This window comes from Pelophylax lessonae (genome assembly GCF_965119305.1).
Source record: "Pelophylax lessonae genome assembly, chromosome: 1".
In the NCBI taxonomy this organism is placed as follows: domain Eukaryota; kingdom Metazoa; phylum Chordata; class Amphibia; order Anura; family Ranidae; genus Pelophylax; species Pelophylax lessonae.
The window spans coordinates 675,234,887-675,259,072 of NC_138768.1; the positions used below are offsets into that span (position 1 = coordinate 675,234,887).

The 24,186-nt window shown below is 41.0% G+C and overlaps 1 protein-coding gene across 1 annotated transcript; it reads left to right on the forward strand.

Annotated features, from left to right (window-relative positions):
- The first annotated feature begins 13,780 nt into the window (after window positions 1-13,780).
- On the forward strand, window positions 13,781-23,735 carry FGB (fibrinogen beta chain). Its single transcript, XM_082248141.1, has 7 exons — window positions 13,781-14,011; window positions 15,005-15,188; window positions 16,601-16,828; window positions 18,557-18,670; window positions 20,408-20,530; window positions 22,296-22,581; window positions 22,980-23,735. Exons 1-7 carry the CDS (start codon window positions 14,009-14,011, stop codon window positions 23,203-23,205), a joined length of 1,164 nt encoding a protein of 387 aa, XP_082104267.1. The 5' UTR covers window positions 13,781-14,008; the 3' UTR covers window positions 23,206-23,735.
- Window positions 23,736-24,186: the final 451 nt, after the last annotated feature.

Sequence of the window (24,186 nt, forward strand, 5' to 3'; positions counted from 1 at the left end):
CCAGAGACAGAACGGGCATACTTTGTCCCGCCCTGTCTCTCTCCCTGGGTCTTTGGGATAGGTTGTCGGGCAGGCATGCCTTCCGGTCCCCCCATGCCCCATTGGCGCCCCTGCTGGGCAACCCCTTGTTCCCACCGGGCCTGACCCCTTCAGCGTTTGAATGGTGGACAAACAAGGGGTTCCTCAGGCTGGCGGATCTATGCGACCATCGGGGCCTCCTCACCAGGGCCCAATTACTAGAAACCCATTCCCTCCCTGAGGGTGAGAGCTATCGTTATGCCCAGATATCCCATTTTGCTGCCTCCCTTAAACGTACCAGTGATATCACCACCTCCTCTCAGATGGAGAACCTCTGCCGAACGCTAGATAAACAAAAGAGTTACATATCCACGATTTATAATATATTGCAGAGCGATGACACTAAACTGTCTTATATGCAGCGTTGGGAGGAGGACCTGGGTGAGGACCTGGACCGGGCTGATTGGAATGCTCTAGCTCAATGTAGTTCTAAATCCATCCTTAACACCTCTCTAATTGAAACTAATTACAAGGTACTTTTGAGATGGTACATGGTCCCGGTCAGGCTGGCTGCAGCGGTCCACACTGCGTCTCCCAACTGTTTTCGGGGATGTGGTCTGGCAGGCACGGTGCTCCATATTTGGTGGACCTGTTCTAAGGTGCGCCGATTCTGGATTCGTGTTTACAATTTCATTTACTCATTGACGCAAGTCAACTTGACCAAGGATCCCCTGCAAGCTCTCCTGGGCAAACCGATAGCGGGGATTTCTAAGCATAACAAACGCCTTATAGCTTTCGTGTTTATAGCGGCCAAGATTGCAATCGCACGATCCTGGCGCACCTCAGTAGTGCCGCTCGAGCTGCTCAAAGCCAAGCTGTCTTGGATTATGATAAATGAACGGATGGTAGCCATATTGAATGATAAGATGAAAATATTTGACAAGACCTGGGAACCGTGGATCCGCTATTTGGCAGGCCCCTCTTAGGGGGATTTTTTCCGGCTCTTTACTATTGCCGGACCGCACGCTCCGGGGACTCGTTCCCTGGGAGGGTGCTGAACCTGGATGTCGACTTTTTTCCTTCTTAACCAGCCGCTGCCGCTCTCCTTGTTTTCCCTTCCTTTCTTTCCTTTTCCCTTTCTCTGCTTTCTCTTTTCTTTTGTTGTGTATTGATGGCGGGATGTCGTATTTTGTAGTCAGGTCCATGAGACTGCGGGTGGGGGTCGGGTTCCGCTTCCCCCTGGGGGCGCAGTGTGTTCCCGTAAGGGGCGCCCGGGGGGGGGGGGCCTGGACGGCCCGCTCCTTTAAGCACTGAAGAGAGCGATCAGTACCTGCTTCACACTGGTTTGACTGCCATTGTTATTATTATTTGTTTTTTTTTCTCGACTCCTGCTATCCACAATATTTACTTGTACACATTTAATGCTTTCTGCACCATGTGCTCCATGTTGTTTTCAATGTCTATGGTTGGGCCATTTTGGCTCGTTACACTCTGTTGTACTTTTTCTAAAAATCAATAAAAATGATTGAAAATTAAACATGATTAACCGCTTGCCGACCGCCGCAAGTAGATATACTGCGGCGGTCAGCCCCGGCCAGGCAAAGTGATGTATATATATACGTCACTAGCCTGTGACCGGTTTGTGCCGCCCGCCGCGGCTCGTTCACGGAGGAGTTCGCGCGTGTGACCGGCGGACCCGATGTCCGCCGGTCACACTACGATCGTCGGCAGAGCGGGAGAAAGGCGGGCGGCTTATGTAAACAAGCCGCCTGTCATTCTCCCCTGTGTAAAAATGGAGATCACACGGTTCTACTATGTAGAACCGTTGATCTCTGTTTTTACAATAGGAGACATGTCCCATCACAGTTAGAAACACGCCCCTAGGACACACTTAACCCCTCCCTCTCTAATACAGTTAACCCCTTCCCTGCCAGTGTCATTTTTACAGTAACAGTGCATATGTATAGCACTGATTACTGCAGTAATGTCACTGGTAACCCCAAAAGTGTCAAAAATGTCAGTCAAGGGTCCGATCTGTCCGCCGCAATGTCGCAGTCCCGCAAAAAAAATTGCAAATCGCCGCCATTACTCGTTAAAAAAAACCCAACAAAAATGACAAAAATCTTTCCCTTTGTTAGTAAACGCGATAACTTTTGCGCAAACCAATCAAAATACGCTTTTTGCGATTTTTTTTACCAAACATATGTAGCATAAAACAAATTGGCCGAAAATGTTAAAAAATTTTGGTTTTTACATTTTTTTTGGGGGGAATTTCATATAAAAAAATGTGAAAAATATTGTTATTTTTGCAAAATTGACGCTCTTTTTTTATTTATAGCGCATGATCAAAAAATTGCACAGGTGATCAAATGCCACCAAAAGAAAGCTCTGTTTGTGGGAAAAAAAGGACGTGAAATTCGATTAGGTACAGCGTCGCACGACCGGGCAATTGTCCGTTAAAGTCACGCAGTAAAAAAACGCAAAAAACCCCCTGGTCGGAATGGGGGTAAAATCTTCCGGGGCTTAAGTGGTTAAAGACAGAGATTTAGCCATTGTGATATAGAGCGTCTTTATAAATTAAACCAGGTTTTACAAACAAACAAACATATTGCTTTTTGACAAACAGAAGTGCAACTTTAAAATATTAAAAAACCCAAAAACTGTAAACTCTATTGGCTGTAATGCCATTGCACATATTAACTGAATATATTACCATAAAAAAAGCTTTTTTCCTAATTTTGTTTTACTTCAAGCTGCTTAGTTGATGCCCCTTTCTTATTCTTAGGTAGAAGTGCAGTGTTAATTTTGACGTCAAATTTTGATTTTCGAGTTTTAGTCATAGTGGAGTTGATTTACTAAAAGTGTAAAATCTGGTGCAGCTGTGCATGGTAGCCAATCAGCTTCTAACTTCAATGAAGCTTTGACAAAAAAAACCTGGAAGCTGATTGGTTTCTTTGCAGAGCTGCACCAGATTTTGCACTACCAACTTTTAGGCTCGGTTTACACGGGATCTCACTGGTACTAGTAATGTCACTGGCACCCCCAAAAGTGTCAAAAATGTCAGTCAAGGGTCCGATCTGTCCGCCGTAATGTCGCAGTCCCGCAAAAAAAAATCGCAGATCGCCGCCATTACTCGTTAAAAAAAAAAAACAATAAAAATGACAGAAATCTTTCCCTTAGTTAGTAAACGCAATAACTTTTGCGCAAACCAATCAAAATACGCTTATTGTGATTTTTTTTACCAAAAATATGTAGCAGAAAACAAATTGGCCTAAAATGTTAAAAAATTTTGATTTTTACATTTTTTGGGGGGAATTTCATATAAAAAAATGTGAAACATATTGTTATTTTTTCAAAATTCTCGCTCTTGTTTGTTTGTAGCGCAAAAAGTAAAAATCGCACAGGTGATCGAATACCACCAAAAGAAAGCTCTGTTTGTGGGGAAAAAAGGAGGTCAATTTAATTTGGGTACAGCATCGCACGATCGCACAATTGTCCGTTAAAGTCACGCAGTGCTGAATCGCAAAATAGGGCCTGGTCAGGAATGGGGTAAAATCTTCCGGGGCTGAAGTGGTTAAAGGTTGTAATTTTTTTTTTTATAACAAACATGTCATACTTACCTGCTCTGTGCAGTGGTGAACAGACCAGCCCCAAATCTTTTCTTCCCTGGACCCCCACTGGCGCTCCTGGCTCCTCCCCCTTGACCAGTGTCCCCAATAGCAAACCACTTGCTATGGGGGCACTGGTGCATGCTCGCTCCCGAGCCCTGATCTGTTCTCATTGGCTCACTGGCTGTGATTGACAGCAGGGGGGGCCAATGGCACCTGCTAGTGGCTCAGCCAATGAGGAGGTAGAGCCCCAGGACAGTCAAACCTCTTGTGTACATCGCTGGATCAAGAGGGGGCTCAGGTGGGTATTAGGGGGGGCTGTGGGGGGAGCAGCACACAGAAGTTTGCATAGAATACATGAAGGTAAAAAAACCTTTAGCCTTCACAACCACTTTAACACTGAGTACCATTACTTATTCAGTAGTGGCAGTTTATGATGTCACTTAAACACCCTTTACACTGGTGCATTTTGTTGTGTTGCATTACTGCATGCACAGTAACCACTTGCCAACTGCCCACTGCAGTTTTACTGATGGCAAAGTGGTGTCAGCAGAGGCACCCAAATGTGAAGGAGAAGCTGAGAAGTAGATTTTTCAATAATTTGATATTTATCACCCGCAGAATAGTATAAAACACTGTCAACGCGTTTCAGGGCGCTACACTGGTCACTTGCTCAGGATGGTGTATAGAACACTTTAAACAGCTGTGATCTGTCTATCGTGCTGTTTGTGATTGTGCTATGCTTTGCTTCTTGGCTGTGGCAAACATTAAAGTATAACTAAAGGCATTAGAACCCCTGTCAGTTTGTATTGCTGTCTGTGTCCCTGTTAAGGAGATTTGCCCACTATATTTGTCCTGTTTACCATTATCATTGAAAGTGAAAGTAAAGAAAATCCCACATTTTGGGTTGTCCCCAGAAAAGTGATAGAGGGGAAATCTTCTGATGGGACACTAGTTCTGGTGACCTGGGGTTCCTCCAAGGAATTCCCTTATTTTTCAGGAATCTTCTCTTACTTCCTGTTTGGCTGTGGGACAGGAAGTGAAGAAAAATTTATGAAATGGGACACAGATGGCAAGGAAAAAAATTCTGACAGGGGTTATAAGTCTTTCATGCTCTATCCAAAATGAAAAAAAAAAAGGTTTGCCTATAATGGGCAGTACCATCACCAAATGTGATCTTTCTATGTCTATTGGGGTATGTCACAATTGTTCACAATTGTACACTGTTGCAACATGGTGGTTCATCCTCCTTAGAATTAAAACAGGGGGTGAGGAAGCTACATATTACCTCCCAACTGCCTGTTAAACGTCCTCTGAAAAGTGATCAACTGCGCATTGTTTTTCAGAGAGGCAGCAAGGGGTGGCAAATACATACAGTACAGTGCAATAGTTTTAGGCAGGTGTGAAGAAATGCTGTAAAGTAAGAATGCTTTCAAAATATATGTTAATTATTATTTTTATAAATGTATGATCAAACAGAAGAAAAATTCTAATCAATATATGGAGTGACTACCCTTAGGCTTCAAACAGCATCAATTCTTCTAGGTACACTTGCACACATTTGTTAAAGGAACTTGGCAGGTAGGTTGTGCCAAACATCTTGGAGAACTAACAACGGATCATCTGTGGATGTAGGCTTCCTCAAATCCTTATGCTTCTTCATGTAATCCCAGACAGACTCAATGATGTTGGGATCAGGGTTCTTTGGGGGCCAAACCATCACTTCCAGGACTCCTTGCTCTTATTTAAGCTGAAGATAATTCTTAATGTCATCGGCTGTATGTTTGGGGTCCTTGTCCTGCTGCAGAATAAATTTGGGGCCAATCACACCCTCCCTGATGGTATGGAATTATGGATAAGTATCCGCCTGTATTTCTCAGCATTGTGGACACCATCAATCAGGCAATGTTGAGGACGGTAGATGCAGTGGTCGGCCAAGGAAACCAGTGGGACCCAGGTACACCCATCTACTGTCCAGAGAAGTCTGACCAGAAATGGTATTCATGGAAGAATTGCTGCCAAAAAGCCATACCTCCAACGTGGAAACAAGGCTAAGCGACTCAACTATGCATAAAAACATAGTAACTGAGGTGCATAAAAATGACAGCAGGTTATTTGGTCTGATGGGTAAAATGTAAAATATTTGGCTGCAGCAGGAAACAGTTTGTTTGGTGAAGGGCTGGAGAGCGGTACAATAATGAGTGTTTGCAGGCAACAGTAAGGCTTGGTGGAGGTTCCTTGCAAGTTTGGGGTTGCATTTCTATAAATAGAGTTGGAGATTTGGTCAGTGTCAATGGTGTCCTCAATGCTGTGAAATGCAGGCAGATCCATCATGCCATTTTATCGGCAGCAGAATAACGACCCCAAAGACACAGCTTCCCAAACATACAGAACTATCTTCAGAGTAAAGACGGACAAGGAGTCCTGGAAGTGATGGTTTGGCCCCCACAGAGCCCTGGTCTCAACATCATTGAGTCTGTCTTGGATTACATGAAGAGACAGAAGGATTTGAGGCAGCCTGCATCCACAGAAGATATGTGGTTAGTTCTCCAAGATGTTTGGAACAACTTACCTTCCGAGTTCCTTCAAAAACTGTATGCAAGTGTACTTAGAAGAATTGATGCTGTTTTGAATGCAAAGGGCGGTCATCCTGAATATTGATTTGCTTTGAATTTCTCTTCTGTTCATTTACTTTCCATTTTATTGATTGCTTAAAATAAACTATTAAAGTGGTTGAAAGTCAGAAGGTTTTTTTTCATCTTAATGCATTCTATGCATTAAGAGAAAAAGCCTTCTGCATGCAGCAGCCCCACTAATACTTACCTGAGCCCATCTTGATCCAGCGATGTTGCAGGAGCATCTCAGCTGCCCAGGACTCTCACTCCTTATTGGCTGAGATAGCAACACAGCGCCAATCAAAGTCAGTGAGTCAATATGGAGAAAGAGGGGGCAGGGACACGCCGCGGCTCCGTGTCTGAATGGACACAGGGGGCTGCAGCTCTGCTCGGGTGCCCCCATAGCAAGCTGGAGGGAGGGGCCAGGAGAGCCAAAGAGGGACCCAAGAAGAGGAGGATCGGGGCTCCTCTATGCAAAACTAACTGCACAGAGCAGGTAAGTATAATGTGTTTGTTATTTTTAAACAAAAAAAAAAACGAGACTTTAGTATCACTTTAACCACTTTACAACCGCCCTCCGCAGTTATACTGTGGCAGGCAGCCACTCCCAGGCAAATTGCCGTACATATACGGCGCTCGCTCTCGGGAGGCTAGGGGGCGAGCGCTCCCGCCCCCGCTTGTCAGTGGGGAAGCTGATGCTGCGGGCAAGCGGCTCCGATTGCCGCCTGACACCCGCGATCGCTCCCCGCTGAGAGAGAAGAACAGTTGGCTGTTGTAAACACAGCTGTCTGTTCTTCTCCCTGGAATGATCACAGAGCCCATGTGATCCTTCTATATAGGATCACATGTCTCTATGGTCATTTCAGAAGCCACACCCCCCCCCCCCCCACAGTTAGAATCACTCCCCTAGGCTCACATTTAACCCCTTGAACACCCATAATGTTAACCCCTTCCCTGCCAGTGTCAATATTACAGTAACAGTGCATATTTATAGCACTGATTACTGTAGTAATGTCACTGGTCCCCCCAAAAGTGTCAAAAATGTCAGCCAGGGGCCCGATCTGTCCGTCGCAATGTCACAGTCCCGAAAAAAATCGCAGATTGACGCCATTACTAGTAAAAAATAAAAAAAGCAATAAAAATTACATACATCTTTTCCGTAGTTTTGTGCAAACCAATCAAAATACGCTTATTTTTTTTTTTAACCAAAAATTTGTAGCAGAAAACAAATTGGCCTAAAATGTTAAAAAATGTTGATTTTTAAAAAAAAAAAATTTTTTTTGAGAATGTTATATAGCAGAATGTGAAAAATATTTTTTTTTTTTTTTTTTTCAAAATTGTCGCTATTTTTTTGTTTATAGCGCAAAAAATAAAAATCGCACAGGTGATCAAATACCACCAAAAGAAAGCTCTGTTTGTGGGAAAAAAAGGACATAAATTTTATTTGGGTACAGCGTCGCACACCCGCGCAACTGTCCGTTAAAGTAACGCAGTGCCGAATCGCAAAATAGGGCCTGGTCAGGAAGGGGGCAAATCCTTCCGCTCTTAAAGTGGTTAACACTCCTATTTCTGAAAGCATTCTTAATTGGCAGGATTTTATCACATCTGCCTAAAACTATTGCACAATAATATATATATATATATGTGTGTGTGTGTATATATAGTATATACAGCATATATATAATATTGTGTCTCCATCTTCAAAAGCTATTATTTGACTCTCTCATGTTTCAGAACGTAATGTCCATAAACTTTTTTTGTTTTTTGAAGCAATGATTCAGTTCCACTGACTCAATCCACCTCCGCTTCTAACCTCAGAATTCCAGTAAACAGGGCAAGAGAACAGATTATCTATTAACACATTTTTGTGCAATGGTCATCCTATCAGAAAACAGACAGACATCACATGATATGGCCATTGAGCTATAAGAGGAAAAGTTCAGATTCTAAGGTACTATTACAACTAATCATGACTAAATTAATGAGGGTGGTCGTGTTACTAGTCCTCTGCGCCTCTGCGGTGTGGTGCGCTAGCGATTATGATGAGGACGATGGGGTAATTAGATAATGATAAAATATAGTGTATTTATGTTAAAGATAATGTTTGATAATGATCATTATTATAATCCAAAAGATTATCTAATGGTTTATCATTTAATTCTTCTTTTTTATTTGTTCTCTTGCAGGATTCCCCAACAAAAACGGTAATTATACAATCATTTTTACTGCTACTGCTTTTGTGTTTGTTATCTCAATTATAAATATAGGCAGTCATTTGCTTAAAAAAGTAATTTTCACTCTAGCATTTGTTCACTATAAATAGTAAAAAAAAAAAAAAAAAAAAAATATTCCTAAAAATTTGGAAGGATAATTAAGTGATGATTTTAGTAAATCAATGTTATATGACATGAACAAAACCTAAATATAAGAGTTATGCCAATCTAGCAGCTGTAGTCAAATAATCAGCAACACCAAGTAATTTAAATTGCATAAAGATATACTGCACTTACAAAAGACAATGTATACTGCCCTTGATCCCCTGACACCTGACAGTTTCAATACAATTCATATACTGCACATTTTTTTTGAAACACTCTTCCCCACCATACAGTGTAGATTTATCTCTAATTATAACATCTATTTAATACATTTTTATCTCTAATTATAACATCTATTTAATACATTTTTATCTCTAATTATAACATCTATTTAATACATTTTTATCTCTAATTATAACATCTATTTAATACATTTTTATCTCTAATTATAACATCTATTTAATACATTTTTATCTCTAATTATAACATCTATTTAATACATTTTTATCTCTAATTATAACATCTATTTAATACATTTTTATCTCTAATTATAACATCTATTTAATACATTTTTATCTCTAATTATAACATCTTTTTAATACATTTTTATCTCTAATTATAACATCTATTTAATACATTTTTATCTCTAATTATAACATCTTTTTAATACATTTTTATCTCTAATTATAACATCTATTTAATACATTAACAATGTGACAGCAACATTCTTCAAAGAAATTAGTGAATTTGATACAAATATATTTTGAAGAATGATATTTTCATATTGCACAAATGTTTTAATTGTAAGTATATTGTAGGTTGGGTGGGTTGCATTTAAAGGAAGCTCTGTAGATTGAGTTCTTTGTATGATATTGTTTGAGAAAGTCTGTCAGCTCTTTCCTCATCTGCCCTTTAAGGCTCCGTTTCCACTATTGAGACTTGTAGTGCGACTTGACACATGTCAAGTCGCACAACAAATCAAAACCCATTATTTTCAATTAGGCCCGTTCTAACTGCTGCGACTTGAGTCACAGCGACTTGTAAAAAGGTTTTTGCACTACTTTTGGGCCGACTTCAGTGTGACTTCCTTCTATAATGAGGGACAAGTCGCACTGAAGTCCCCGGAAGTAGCCGCAAACAAGCTAGAAGTAGCGCGACTTTGTAGCCGCAATAGTGGAAATGGAGCCTAAAGGTACCTAGTGCACAGTGGGGTTGATTTACTAAAACTGGAGAGTGGAAAATCTGGTGCAGCTGTGCATGGTAGCCAATCCGCTTCTAACTTCAGCGTGTTCAATGAAGCTTTGACAATAAAACTTGGAAGCTCATTGGTTTCTATGCAGAGCTGAACCAGATTTTGCACTCTCAAGTGTAAAACGCAAGAGGTGGAATGCCGCTAACCTGTAGCAATCAATCAGCAATCATCACTCTAACACGATAAAAGGTGAAATCTGATTAATTACTATGATGAGCATCATCATTTATTTGCCATGCCTAATTAAAGACCACTAGTGTATCCACACTATTAATATACTTATTCAAATTTTATTGTTCAACTGTCATTTTTGAGTTCCAGAATGGTAGCTGTTTGCCTACATAGAACTGTTTCTACTTAAAGGATAACTTCAGGCAAAACTTTTGCTATTTTAGGATAGAATGGGGAAGGATTATAACCCCGTTCAGATGTTTATTTTTGTCTGTGATCCTCATAGTTGCGCACAGCCTATTGCATTAGGGTGTGCACTCCAAAGCTCAAACCCATGTATGTGTGGACGGTGACAGTAGGACAGTGGATGGTGTCAGTCAGTAGACCAGTGGATGTGTCAGTAGGCAGAGGTTGGTGTCAGTAGTAGTGGATGGTGTCAGTAGTTTTTTTATTTTTATTATTTTTTTTTCACAATTTCATTTTTTTATTGTTTTTACAATATCAATATTATTATTATTTTTTTTTTTTTTACAAGCTCCATGGGGGGGGGGGGGTTTAGTGAGCTATCAGGGGTTTAAATGGACCAGGGCACAAGCAGCAGAGGGAATCTGCTCCACACGGAGTGATTACAGTGTGCCAAGGCACATCCGACACACCCTGTGCGCCCACCTATGATAACCCTGTTTAGAAACTCTAACCTTATTATTTTTAAGGGAGAATCCAAAATGTTATGGCTGTCACCAGAATATGGGGCAGAGGGGATATCATCCAATGGGAATTCTTGTTACAGGGCTAGCTGTCAAAGTTTGGAATGTCCCTAATGTTTTTTTAGAAATTCACCCTCTGGGGACAGGAAGTGCAGGGATACAGTGCTGTATCTTGGCCTAGGCCGACAAGGCCCAGGCCTAGGGCGGCACTTTGCAGGGGGGGCAGCAAAAAAGATGCACCCCACACTAAATAAAAATCTGCCTCTTCCCGTCTCCTGCACAAAAAAGGTCCCCACCGGCTTGCGTTACACTTTTAGTATAGTGCCAGTCTTATGGGGCGAATTGGGCCAGAAGGGCAGGGTCCAGGAGGCAAATCAGTCTGGCAACCCCATAAAGTGATCGCATTGCTACCTGCCCGTATGTTATTTAAATTAGGGGGTGCACAAGTTTAGTCAGGCCTAGGGCAGCACAAAACCTAAATACACCACTGCAGGGATATCTCCCCAAAGGGTACACATAGGGTACACAAACCTGACAGAGGGGCTAAACCCTCCTACTCTATCCAAAACTATAAAAAAAAAGTTATGGCTTGAGATTTACAGTATTTTAAGATGTGATAAATAAGCTGTGAGTCCCAGTATTTGCTTAAAACATAGATTTTCAAAGCGTCCTGTTGAGAGGATTTTAGCTGCTGCAGAGAGCCCGACAGGGCTTCCTTCTGTAATTGCCCCTCCGCCCGACCGCACCAATTCCCCATGCTCTTGGGGTCCCCCTGTATGCCCGGGCCCCCTACAGGTGGACTGGTGGTCTCCCCCTATCAGCGGCCCTGGACAGAACAGCAGCTATGGGACTTCAGATAACCCTCTGATTTCCTCTGCAATGGCCATTCCCATTTTCTATCCTGACAGATAACATTTAAGCCTGCAAGCAGTGCACATGGTGCTAAGTAAGGGGTTATATTGTTAATATGTCCATTGAGTTCATTTCACAAAAGTTATAAATGAACAACTGAATATTTGTTGATAGCAAAACTTTAGGACATATAGTCTAATAATGTATAAGGGTGAGTGAAGAGATATACAGTATAAATCATCACTGGTACTTATATATATCATCACTGCTATATCTTTGGCTAGATAAACTAGCCATTGATGCACAATAGCAACCACAGGGCTGTTTTCAAGCTCATTTAATAAAACAGTGCAGCATTCCCAAAAAGTCAATCATATTTTAGTTATCTGTAGTCAGATCAGTTATAATGGACCTTTTCTCCCTTTCATTAAAAACCACATCAGTTTACAGCTCTGCATGCTGATATGAAATTATCTTACATTATGTAGTTAAAGTGACATCAAAATAATAAACATGTTATACTTACCTGCTCTGTGCCCTGGTTTTGCACAGAGAAGCTTCGATCCTCTTCTACTGGGTTCCCCCGCCAGCGCTCCTGGCTCCTCCTCTTTAGCGAGTGCCCCCATGTGAAGCTGCTCCCTATGGGAACACCTCTCCCGAGTCAATTGACACAGTCTGGGCGGTTCGACCCCACCCTCTCTCCTCATCACAGCATTTGAATGACAGCAGCTAGAGCCAATGGCTCCTGCTGCTATCTATTTGCCCAGAGAAGAGGGGCAGAGCCCGGAGAGCCGGGAGAGCCTTGGCTCTCATGCACAGCGCTGGATCATGAATGGGCTCAGGTAAGTATAAGGAGGGACAGGGAATGGTTCTCCTATACAAACGTTTTTTTTTTAACATAATGCACTAAATGCATTAAGGTAAAAAACCTTTAGACTTTAGAACCATATTAAAGTGGAACTTTATGTAAGAAATAAAAATGGACAGGCAGGCAGGATTTTTAATGCAGAGGAGGCATGCTATCTCTTCTGCAATTAATGTTACCTACCTGCCTGTTAAACCCTGTATAGTGAGCTGCACATGCGCAACTCACTGAATAAATTCCAAAATGCTGACTGCACCCCCCGCGCACATGCAGGAGTGACGTCATATCGCCCAACCAATAAAAGTGGCTGGTGATCGATACATAGAAGTTGGCCGCTCGAAGATGTCAGTGGCTGGCTGGGAGCTCCAGGACACCGCTTCGCTGGAGCCAAGGTGAGTATAGTTCCGCTTTAAACAAACATTTTTGCTTTTGCTTACAATTACCTTTTCCACTTCCTGGTTGAGTGAGGCACTTGATATTATAACTATGGCCTCGAAGCTGCATCCTGGGAAGTTCCTGTCCAATATTCCAGGAGGCAGACTCGGAGTTTTAGGCAAAATTCTAGGAAGTCTAGAATTCTAGGTCCTTAGTTCTAGGTCCTTAGTAAAAATGGTTGCTAAGAAGAATGGTAAGGAAAAGAAAAATAAGGTACGCAAAGAATAAAAAGCCTGTAATTATCTATAAGTATCCATTTGTAGATTGCCATTACTAAACATTTCTAAGGTTAGCCCTACATTATGCAATTGCTTTTCCTTCCACCACCACGGGTGGAAGGAATGAAAATTTGTCGATTCCCCAGTCAATGCTGATGGGGGAATCCCTCCCGCAGTGCTACTGTGTTCTGCTGGCGGGGAGTCTTACCTGCCGGCAGAACACATTGATAATTGTTGCCGGTTATAACCGGTGGTACGAATCATTCAAGAAAAACCCAACAGGCTGGTTGTACTCAAGTCAACCGATGGATCAACATGTGTACAACCAGGATGCCCATACATGGATTGAAATTCGGACAGAAACTGCTGAACTGACGGATTTCTATCCATGTATGGCTGGATTTAAGAAGACTCTGTTGTCATTTTTAGGATAATGGTAAAGTTCCATTTTATGAGATGATTTATGATTGTTTGTTATGAGTCATAGTCGTGTTTGTTTGAGTTTCATGATAAAAAAAGGTGTATGGAGGAATGGGCTCTCAATTAGGAAAGTAAATAAATAGAATACTGCTAATCAATGACCTGTTTTTTAAATACATAAATAAGCCTTCATAAGGAAAATACATTTATCATGATTCCTCTGTTTCAAGCATAGTGCAATTTCTACATTGTGTGAGGGAGAAGAAGGCAAAGTTTAGAAGGAAATAATTTAGGGATTTATTGAATATTTATTGGCACATTTTAGGTGGTTTCAGAATCAGGAGTTGATGCCAGAGGACATCGCCCACTTCAATCTGGGCAAAGACCAGCACCCACTCGAAGACCCCCTCCACCTCCTGTAAGTGGAAGTGGCTACAGACCACGTCCCACCAAACCTCCAGCAAAAGGACAGAAGAAGGAAGCCGTTGTATTTCCTGATGAAGGAGGCTGTACACATGCATATGAAGAAATGGTAAGACTGTATTATGCTTCAAAGAAATGTAAAGATGAAAAGCAAACCGTTATAGGATCCTTAAAAGAGAGAACTGGTACCAGATCATGTATATATGTACTTGATCCCGCACTTCCGCCCAGCAGGGGGCGCATGCGTGCCGCTGGCGCGCCACTTCGGCTGTAAGTATTCATAGCAGAAGCCGATCTGCAGTATACAACACAGAACAGGGATCTGCCTATGTAGACAGGGTGGGAGGAATTAATTCTCTGTCCCTGCAAAGCAGGGGCGCAAATTCATCTCATCCCCTAGCAAAAGAAGCACACATAGTACACACAAACACTGGCTAGGCACACAGTTAACCCTTAAATCACCCTAGATGTTTAACCCCCCTCCCAGCCAGTGTCATTAGTACAGTGATAGTGCATATTTTTAGCACTGATCACTTTGTTAGTGTCACTTGTTCCGCAAAGAGTCAAAAGTGTCAGTTAGTGTCCGATTGTCCACTGCAATATTGCAGTCCTGCTATAAGTCGCTGAATGCCGCCATTTCTAGTATAAAAATAAATAAATATTCCAGTATACATCCCATAGATTGTAGATGCTATAACGCTCCCGTAAACCAATCAATATATGCTAAATCTTTTCATTTTTTTTAATTGGATATGTTTTAGAGCAAAAAGAAAAAAAAATATTGTTTTTTTTTTTTTTCAAAATTGTTGGTCTTTTTTTGTTTATATCGCAAAAAAATAAAAAACACATTCATTTTGTTTGGGTATAGGGTTGCATGGCCGTATAGTAACACAGTGCCGTATCGCAAAAAGTGGCCTGGTCATGAGGGGGGGGTAAATCTTTCGGAAGTCAAGTGGTTAAAAAATAATTATCTTTATAATTGGAATAGTCTGATAACAAGGTGTCAGTTCTACAGAGTGAGTGACAATGGGGTAGCCTATAGTTAGGTGTTTTGGCAACTTTTCCTTTATATTTAATGGTCTGTTATTTCATTGTTCTATAGGGAGTATTATGTCCAACTGGTTGTGAACTGAAGAAGGCTGTTCTGAAACAAGAGAAGACTGTGAAAGATGCCCTGATTTCAGTACGGCCCAGAGTAGAGACTCTTTCACACTCATCAACCAATATCTACAAGTATGCTTCCCTGCTTGGAGACAAAGTGAAGGAAAGACAGCAGCAATCTCAAAGTAACTCAAATGACACATCATTCTTTGTTCATTCCATTGCAAAATTTAAACACAAAGCAAATATGTGCCTTTTTTTAAAATGTGTTTTTTTTTTTTTTTTTCACTTTTGTGCTTGTATGTTTTTGGAGTTCCATTTTCTTGCATTTTAGATTTTTCCTCCATACTTGTGTCTAAATTCCCTAAAATCTACAAATATGGTTTTAAAAAATCATGACAGATACAGCAATGCTTACAAAATGCTTCAAAAGCTTTACATATAAATTTTAGAGCCCTTTCACACTGAGGCACTTGAGCGCTTGAAAACTGCCCATAAAATGCGCTTTTTAGGCACTGCTTCTCGGCCTTTTGGCTAAGATCAAGTGCGGCATCGAAAGAAGCATGACTCCCTTTCGCCAATTGGGGAGCCAATTAGTATTTCCCTGATGTAATTAGGTGGGAACAGTGGGGGCGGTGGGAGGACCTTTTTCCTCCTTGTGCTTGTCCCCAGTTGTAGGCAAGGCTCTCCCTAAGCTCTCTAAGTTCTGATACCTTCCTGTGGAATGGAAAGAGAATGGTCTGGTGGAAGACCTGGGCTGTGAAAGAAGCCCATGGTGTATGTGCCCCTTGGGCCCCTTGGGGGTGGCTGTCCAGGGGTGCTGTATACTCACTGCGTATAGGGTTCACTTTGATTTTATTGGCACCAAGGCCACTGCCCCATGAAAAACTTTTTTCGCACCTGACTCTAGGGCTGGGCCTTTTGGCTAGGACCAGATGAATTTTTGATTCCTGGATGAAGGGCCTGCCATGATATCACACCATGGTACTATTGCACTTCTCCACTTCCCTTTCCCCACTTTTATTTGTGTGTTTGTCACATTTTTTTTTATTAGTAGGGTGTAGGTCCTCTGCCTGCCCTGAAAGTTTTGAGAGGGGGTGGATATGGCCTTCTGGCTTAGTTTGCCCTATCTCATGGGGTCTCTCTTTGGGGGAGCCCCACCTAGGACTTGGGGTTGGTCTGTTTTGGCAGACCTCCCAGAGAATGGGGTCAGCCGGATTTCGGCTGATGGACCAGTGAGTATCTCAGTCCCTGTCAGGAGCCATGAGTCCCGGGTGGTCAGGGCAAGGGCCCCCCCTCTTCGGAGGAGGTCCATGTGTACGTCCTGTGCACTTTTTGTGTCCTCACGTTTTGTGTGTGCACTTTTTTTTTTTGCACCTGGTTGTTGTCTGAGTGTGTTTCACACATCACGGGCTTTAAAAAAAAAAACAATTAGCGCTGCACTTTTTTTTAAGGTCATATGACTCGAAAACTGCTTCAAGAACCATTTTGAGCCACTTTTGAAGCGCTTTTTAGGCGCTTTAGAGGTGCTTCCTATTAATTTCAATGATCACATTGCTATATGTGATAGTTTAACTGTGACATCTTTCTTTATCAGATAATCAGAATGTTGTAAATGAATACAGTGAAGATCTGGAGGAGCAGTATACCTATATCAAAGAAAATCTGGACAACAGCATCCCATCCAACATCCGTATCCTCCGCCAGGTGTTGGAAAACCTACGATCCAAAATCCAGAAACTGGAAGCCACCATATCCACCCAGGTCGAGAACTGCAAGTCTCCATGTGTTTCATCCTGCAATATTCCAGTGGTATCTGGCAAAGGTACTCTATATCCTATTTCTTCATGTAATGTTATCTTACTGCACACAATCTAGCCAGATCAGTAAGAAGAATGTAGAAGTAATAGCATTAGATTTTTTTTTAGGATTTATATATATATATATTAAAACCAGTTATTTTTTTTCTGAAATAATTTAAAGCATAACTGCAATTTAGTCATACACATACTGAAATGCTGTTAAAGCATATATCAATGTAAACAAAATATTTGCAGTACATGTCTGCAATACATACACATATTCCCATGTTTAAACTTAAAGAAGCCTTTTGGTCTGCCAGAAATTCATTCAGCTCCTACCCAGCCGCTATACATGAATTGAATCTCTGCCGATTCAGCAGGGACCGGCCAAGATTCAATCCATGTATGGGCACTGATCAACTTCAGTACAACCAGCCTGCCAGATTTTTGGCATGCAATTACTACTTGCAGCTATAACCGCTAGCAGTAATCATTGGGGTTGATTTACTAAAACTGGAGAGTGCAAAATCTGGTGCAGCCCTGCATAGAAGCCAATCAGCTTCCGGGTTTTTTTTTTATCAGCTTAACTGAACAAGATGAAGTTAGAAGAGGATTGGCTACAATGCACAGTTCCACCAGATTTTCCACTATCTAGTTTTAGTAAATCAACCCCATTGTGTTCTACCAGGCTGGTAAGCCTCCCTGCGCCAACACCCCCACCCCCACCGGCAGAACACAATGGCACTAGGGAAGGCATTCCCCCAATCAATACTAACTATGTTGATGGTGATACCGTGTGATTTATTGTGCTGGAAAGAAAATCAAATTGTCTATGGAATTCCTAAGTCCTAACAACACACAGCTTTTTGTGGATTGAGTGTTGTCAATCCTGCCCAGTGTCTTTTGCTAAACCACTCAACCACTCCTACTGTCAGCTCCCCACAACACAAAGACTAATTATTCTGTAGTCCAAGATAATAACTAGGAGGGCTCTTTTAGATAACTCAGGAGATGGATACAGGACAGCTCTGAATTAGGGTCCTTTCACACGGCCGCTCCGTGTGTCCGCAAATCATCCCATCCGTTTGCGGATGATTTGCGGACATAATGTAAGTGAATGGCACTGCGGATGTCAGCGGAATACCATCTGCTGACATCCGATTTTCCTCCTTTCAGTTCTGTTCCGTTTTTTCGAATGGAACAGAACCCCATTTTTTCTTCCGTGTAAAAAACGGAAAGGAAGGAAAATCGGATGTCAGCGGTGTCATCCGCTGACATCCGCAGTGCCATATACTTACATTATGTCCGCATATCATCCGCAAACGGATAGGAAGATATGCAGGCACACGGAGCGGATGACACAATGTCATCCGCTCCGTGGAAAAAAAAAAAAAAGTCCCGCAGCGGACCTTTCACAAGGACCCTTACTGACAACTTTTTTTTGCACTTATCAAACAGACATAACAAAATACTTCCAATGATATATCAACCCTTTCACTGCCATAGACATTAATACTATGTCCTTGACAGTACAGCCCTGTAAACTCACTCCTGGCTGCAGGAAAAGCTCAATGGCACTAATTGCTTGTCCTAGCATAATTGAAAAAAAAAAAAATTACATATTAAAAATGTGGTAGTGCCCAGCTTCTCCACAATTGGCAACAAAACAAAAGTTGTCCTCTAAGTGAATAATCATCTTCCTTTGCTGTTCTTCTATCAATTGCAAACTAAATGTCCATGTATTATTGCAGAGTGCGAAGAAATCTACAGGAAGGGTGGAGAGACATCAGAGATGTACCTCATTCAACCAGATGGATTCTTCCGACCATTCAAAGTTTACTGTGACATGACCACACAGGATGGAGGTAAGAAGCTAAAAGTGCATGTTGTACTGTAATAGGACATATTTAATACAAAGCTTGTAGATGGCAATAGATCACAAGAAAAACCAATATATTAATTTAAAGTACATGTAAAGCCTTTCACTAAAAATTATTATACACTACTAGACATTTATAAAAGCATGATCTCAGCAGCTAGCTATGATTGCACCACACTTCTCAGATACCATGGATCCATATGTCCCATGATGCATCAAGGGCCTGCATACAATCTGTGATAAGTAGGCTGGTCTCTTTTGTTGTCACACAGTGCCAGTGCACTATGGGATTGATTTACTAAAGGTAAATAGACTGTGCACTTTGCAAAGTGCAGTTGTCCCCTGTAAGTGCAGTTGCCTCAGAGCTTAGTAAACGAGGTAAGGCTTCACTTTGCAAAGAGTATCCAATCACATGGAAGGAAAATTAACAAAAAAACAGTATTTTTGCTTGCACATGATTGGATGATAGAAGTCAGCAGAGTTTCTGCTCATTTACTAAGCTCTGAAGCAACTGCATTTGCAGAGTGCAACTGTACATTGCAAAGTGCAAAGAACTTTTGCCTCTAGTAAATCAACCCCTATGTGTCAACATGTCAGCCTGTAGTTCTTCTCAGGAGTTCTGCAAAGGGCAACAACACCTCCTCCGCAGTGAGACACTCATACCTACAAGAGAAAGTTCTGAAGCGGGATTTTGCCTGGCAGAATCACCAGATAAAATTAGACACAATAAAAGACTTGCTTTAAAAAAGAGGACATCAAAAGTTTTATTGAAAGGGAGGCATGCCTGTATTAAATTTAACTTTAGGGTTTTGGCACACCGTAAATTGCCCTTTCCCAGCAGCACATATTCTCCATCCACTTGCTTTTGGCTATGTGATTGGCTTTCAGGAGTAAATAAAATACTTTCAGGTATAACATAGCATATGACGAATTCCTCTTCACCCCACATGACAGTGCTAAAGCTTGGTGAGCATGGGGTCAGGGGTAGATTTTGCAGCCCTTTATGATTCTGCAGCCCTCTCTTAATCACATCTTGAACCTTACTCAAGGTTTTGTCTCTTCCCCCCGAGTGGCTGAATAAAGAACCAAGGGAATGAGAAGAAGGTGAGTATGTGACGATAACTGAACCTGTTGTCTTGCAATGTATAGACAATGCATGGGTTTGCTTTAAAGTGGGAGTAATCTCCCTTGGTTGATTTTTACCTATAGGTAAGCCTATAATAAAGCTTAACTATAGGTATAGTAAATATGAACCAATCATGCACTGTTTAGGAGATATCTACTTGTGAATGCGCCGGTGCATTCGCTCTGAAGAAATAGCATCTGTGGCGTTCAGAGCCCTGTGCCATGAACAGCGGCTCATGTGCGCATGCACAGGAGTGATGTCATAGCAGCTCGTCCAATCAAAGGACCAAAGCCCGTCTACCCATAAGGAAGACCTGGTGAAGATGGGGGCCCTGTAAGCGGTAACAACGCAACGCTATAGGGCTTCGTTTAGGGGATAATTTTCACATAATGTGCTAGTTTTTTCTTTTCTTTACCGAGTTTACTTTACAATTGGATTGCTTGCTTATATCTGACCACTGCCTAATATCAGTTTTCTCCTGTTCTTTGTATATTTCTGCACATGTTTTGTGGATTAGGACTTTTGGAAGCATGCAGAAAAATTAGAAGTGTTTCATATACTGTATACTCAATACCTTTAATTTATGCAATCTCTCAGGATGGACTCTGATCCAGAATAGACAAGATGGCAGTGTTGGCTTTGGTAGAACATGGGATTCCTACAAGAATGGATTTGGAAATGTTGCTCGTGATGGCGGAAAAGGAATCTGTGACATGCCAGGTATGCTTAATTTATATACATTTCAGGTTTTTCCAACAGAATACGTTACATAGGTGAAAATTGAAGGTATCTATTTTATTCTAAATATGCACCACATGGGATAAGTAAGTCAATCTGCCCAAACCAGAAATCGCAGATGAACAAGCGAATTTGATGGAGATAACATATTGTAAAAATTTTGTATTTTACTTGTGATGTAATTAGAATCTTTGAAATACTGTCCAAAACAGGAATTAATATAAGTCCAAACATGGGCAAATATGCCAATGATGGCAGAGCACACCTAGAAAGGCCATGCACCTTGACATCCTACTAAATGCATCATTACGTAAGACACTTAGGGGGGGATTTACGCAAACTGGGGCACTCAGTATCTGGTGCAGCCGTGCATGGTAGCAAATCAGCTTCTAATTTCAACTTGTTCAATTAGGTTTTGACAACAAGACCTGGAAGCTGACACCGTTGCACCAGATTTTTCTCCCTCCAATTTTAGTAAATCCCCCCTTTAACTTCAATTGTAAAGGGAATATCTGACCCTGGAAAAGACTTGCATAAGAGGTACAGAGTTGTAGTAGCAGAGTTCCCTACTTTTGTTAGACTATATCTAAAAATCTTTTCTTCTATATATGTGACAAGCATTTATAAGGCCTTTGTTGATGGCCTATTGTTTGTGTCAGAACCATACTCCCCCAAGACAAGGCAGTGGGAGTACAAAAGCAGCTTCAAGCTTGTTTTTTACATCAATTTGCATCATTGAGAATTCATTGACACAGTCCAAAGCCCATCGACACAGGCCCTAAAAAGTCTAGATTGATACCCTTAAAGTGATTAAAGGAAAAAAAAAAAAAAGAAACATGTCATACTCTCCTGCTCTGTGTAATGGTTTTGCCCTGATCCTCCTCTTCTCAGGTCCTCCACCTGCACTCTTGGCCCCTCCCCTTGCGGAGGGCCCATATAGGAAGCCGCTTACTATTGGGTCACTCATGCATGCTTATTCCTGAGCTGGATCTCTGTATCCAGACACAGAGAGAGCGTGGCTCTGCCCCACCCCCTGCTCCCCCTTCACTGGCTGGGACTGACAGCAGTGGGAGCCAATGCTTCCTGCTGCTGCATCTCAGTCAATCAGGAGGGAGAGACCCGGGACAGCCTCCGCTCTCGTGCACATCGCTGGATTGGGATGAGGCTTAGGTAAGTATTAGGAGTGGCTAAGGGGGGCGCTGCCCACTGAAGGTTTTTTACCTTCATGTATAGAATTCATGAAGGTAAAAAACCTTTACTCTTTACAACTACTTTAAGCAGGGATTTTCTGGAATCAATGATTGTAGCTGTTGTACTGAGTGACTAATGACTTGTGGAGCTTAGCAGTCATCTTTTTTTGGTGGTGCCCATAAAATTCTTATTGAAGATACTTTCTTTTATGTGCTAATTAATACTACAGTAATTCGCACATTAGTGAATGCGCACTGTAGAATACAAGGGTATATCTATCTATCTATATATCTATCTATCTATATAGATATAGATATATATCTATATAGATCTATATATATATATAAGCATGCCTTAGTGTTTCACAAATAAATACTGAGAAATATTTTTATGAACACTTTTTATGAACACTTCCTGGCTGCTATAGAACTTTTTAGAGCTTTGAGTGACAGATATTTCTAAACTACTTTAAGCTTAAGTTTGTTGTTTTAAGCAACACCAGAACACTGCATAGGGAAGTTATTATAATCATACTAAGCCCTTATTGCTTTCTTAGGTGAATTCTGGGTGGGTAATGACAAGATTAGTCAACTTACAAATCTGGGACCCACTGAAGCTTTGATTGAAATGGAAGACTGGAATGGCCAAAAAGTATCTGCTCAGTACACCGCATTTACTGTACAAAATGAGGCAAATAAATATCAGCTTTCTGTCAGTGGCTACAAAGGAAATGCAGGCAATGCACTTCTAGAAGGGGCATCACAACTGAAAGGAGAAAACAAAACCATGACAATACACAATGGCATGTACTTCAGCACATACGACAGAGACAATGATGGATGGTAAGTACGAAGTTCATCTTTTTCTTTTACAATTTGTGTATATTTATATGGCTCAGAGATGTAATGCATTGCTTTACGAACTACGATGGACCAATCATATTTACTTTTACCTTGAGCTTACAATTTAGTTCCTTTAGCACGCAAATTTAAGCAGAACCACATACACTCTAGGGCCAGTCTGGTCAGGCCAAAAAAACATAACATTTTCGGGATTTGATATTGAAATAGAACAGCGCTGCATAGACAATCAATGATGTGAAAATAACTAGCGACCGAAAATATGGCAAGGCCACAATGATAAACAGTATTGGCCTCTCTGACAACTGAAATATCATTAAATCTTGCGCAGATTGTTTCATTCATTTGGTAGTAATCTATACTATTTGTTTTATCTCTAGGTTAACTGCAGATCCAAACAAACAGTGCTCTAAAGAAGATGGTGGTGGATGGTGGTACAATAGATGCCACTCTGCTAACCCCAATGGCAGATATTACTGGGGTGGTAGTTACACATTTGATATGACAAGGCATGGAACAGATGATGGTGTGGTATGGATGAACTGGAAGGGTTCTTGGTATTCAATGAAGAAGATGAGCATAAAGATCAGACCATTCTTCAGTTAATAAGTGGGAAGAAATAGAGCGGTGCCCAAGAGAAAAGCAGTAAACCATTAGCCAAAGAAATACCAATGGGCTTCAAAAACATATGAATCAACTTTAAGTGGCTTATATTGTTGATAATATAATACATGGCATTGCAGTGGAAACCTAAAAGGAACACAGGAAATGGATGTTAACTCCAAGAGACATGCATAGCAAGTCACTACGGTATATATATACGAAAATTCAATAGTCTGTTTAGGATACTGTGGAAACAATTAAAAAAAAAAGTGGAGTAAAGAAAGCTGTGCAAATTATCCACAATGACCTGTCAAATGCCTTGCTTCAACTAAGAGGTGAAACCTGACTAGTTCCTGCCAACGGTTGCTCCAGTTTTCTAGTTTTTGTTAATCTGCCTCTGAGTGTTCAGTCAAATTTAAATAACATCCTCTATCTAAATCCATCATTGCGACGACTAAACTTTATAAAACATACTGTTAAGTTGATGTTGATAATGAATTTCATAACAATAAAGCCACTGAAGAATTCTCTGATTCTGTTAAGTTTGTTTAAAAAAAAAAATTTTTTAAAAAAATGTATTATCTATTATTATTATTATTTTTTTTTTTTTTTATGAAATTCAGCTATTTTCAAAAGCATGCATCTCAAAAATATTTATATTTTTTTTCTGCTGATTGCATACATATACAGTACATTATTTGGTGTTTTATTTTTCATAAGTTCTGGGATAATTCTCTGTGTTTCCAGAAGCAATTCACCTTCCACTTCCAACTATGGTTTCTCAATGCAGTGTTGGAAATTAACATATAGGGCTTGACGGAGAGTTGCTACTTCATTTTTGTAAGCATACACATGTATTAAATACATTTAGTTGTGATCACATTGTGGGAACAGTAACTGCCTGCAGACAGACTGAACCTTTATCTTACCACTTCTGGCATGTTCTTCTTTCCAGTATGATTTTCAACACCAGCATCAAAGCTC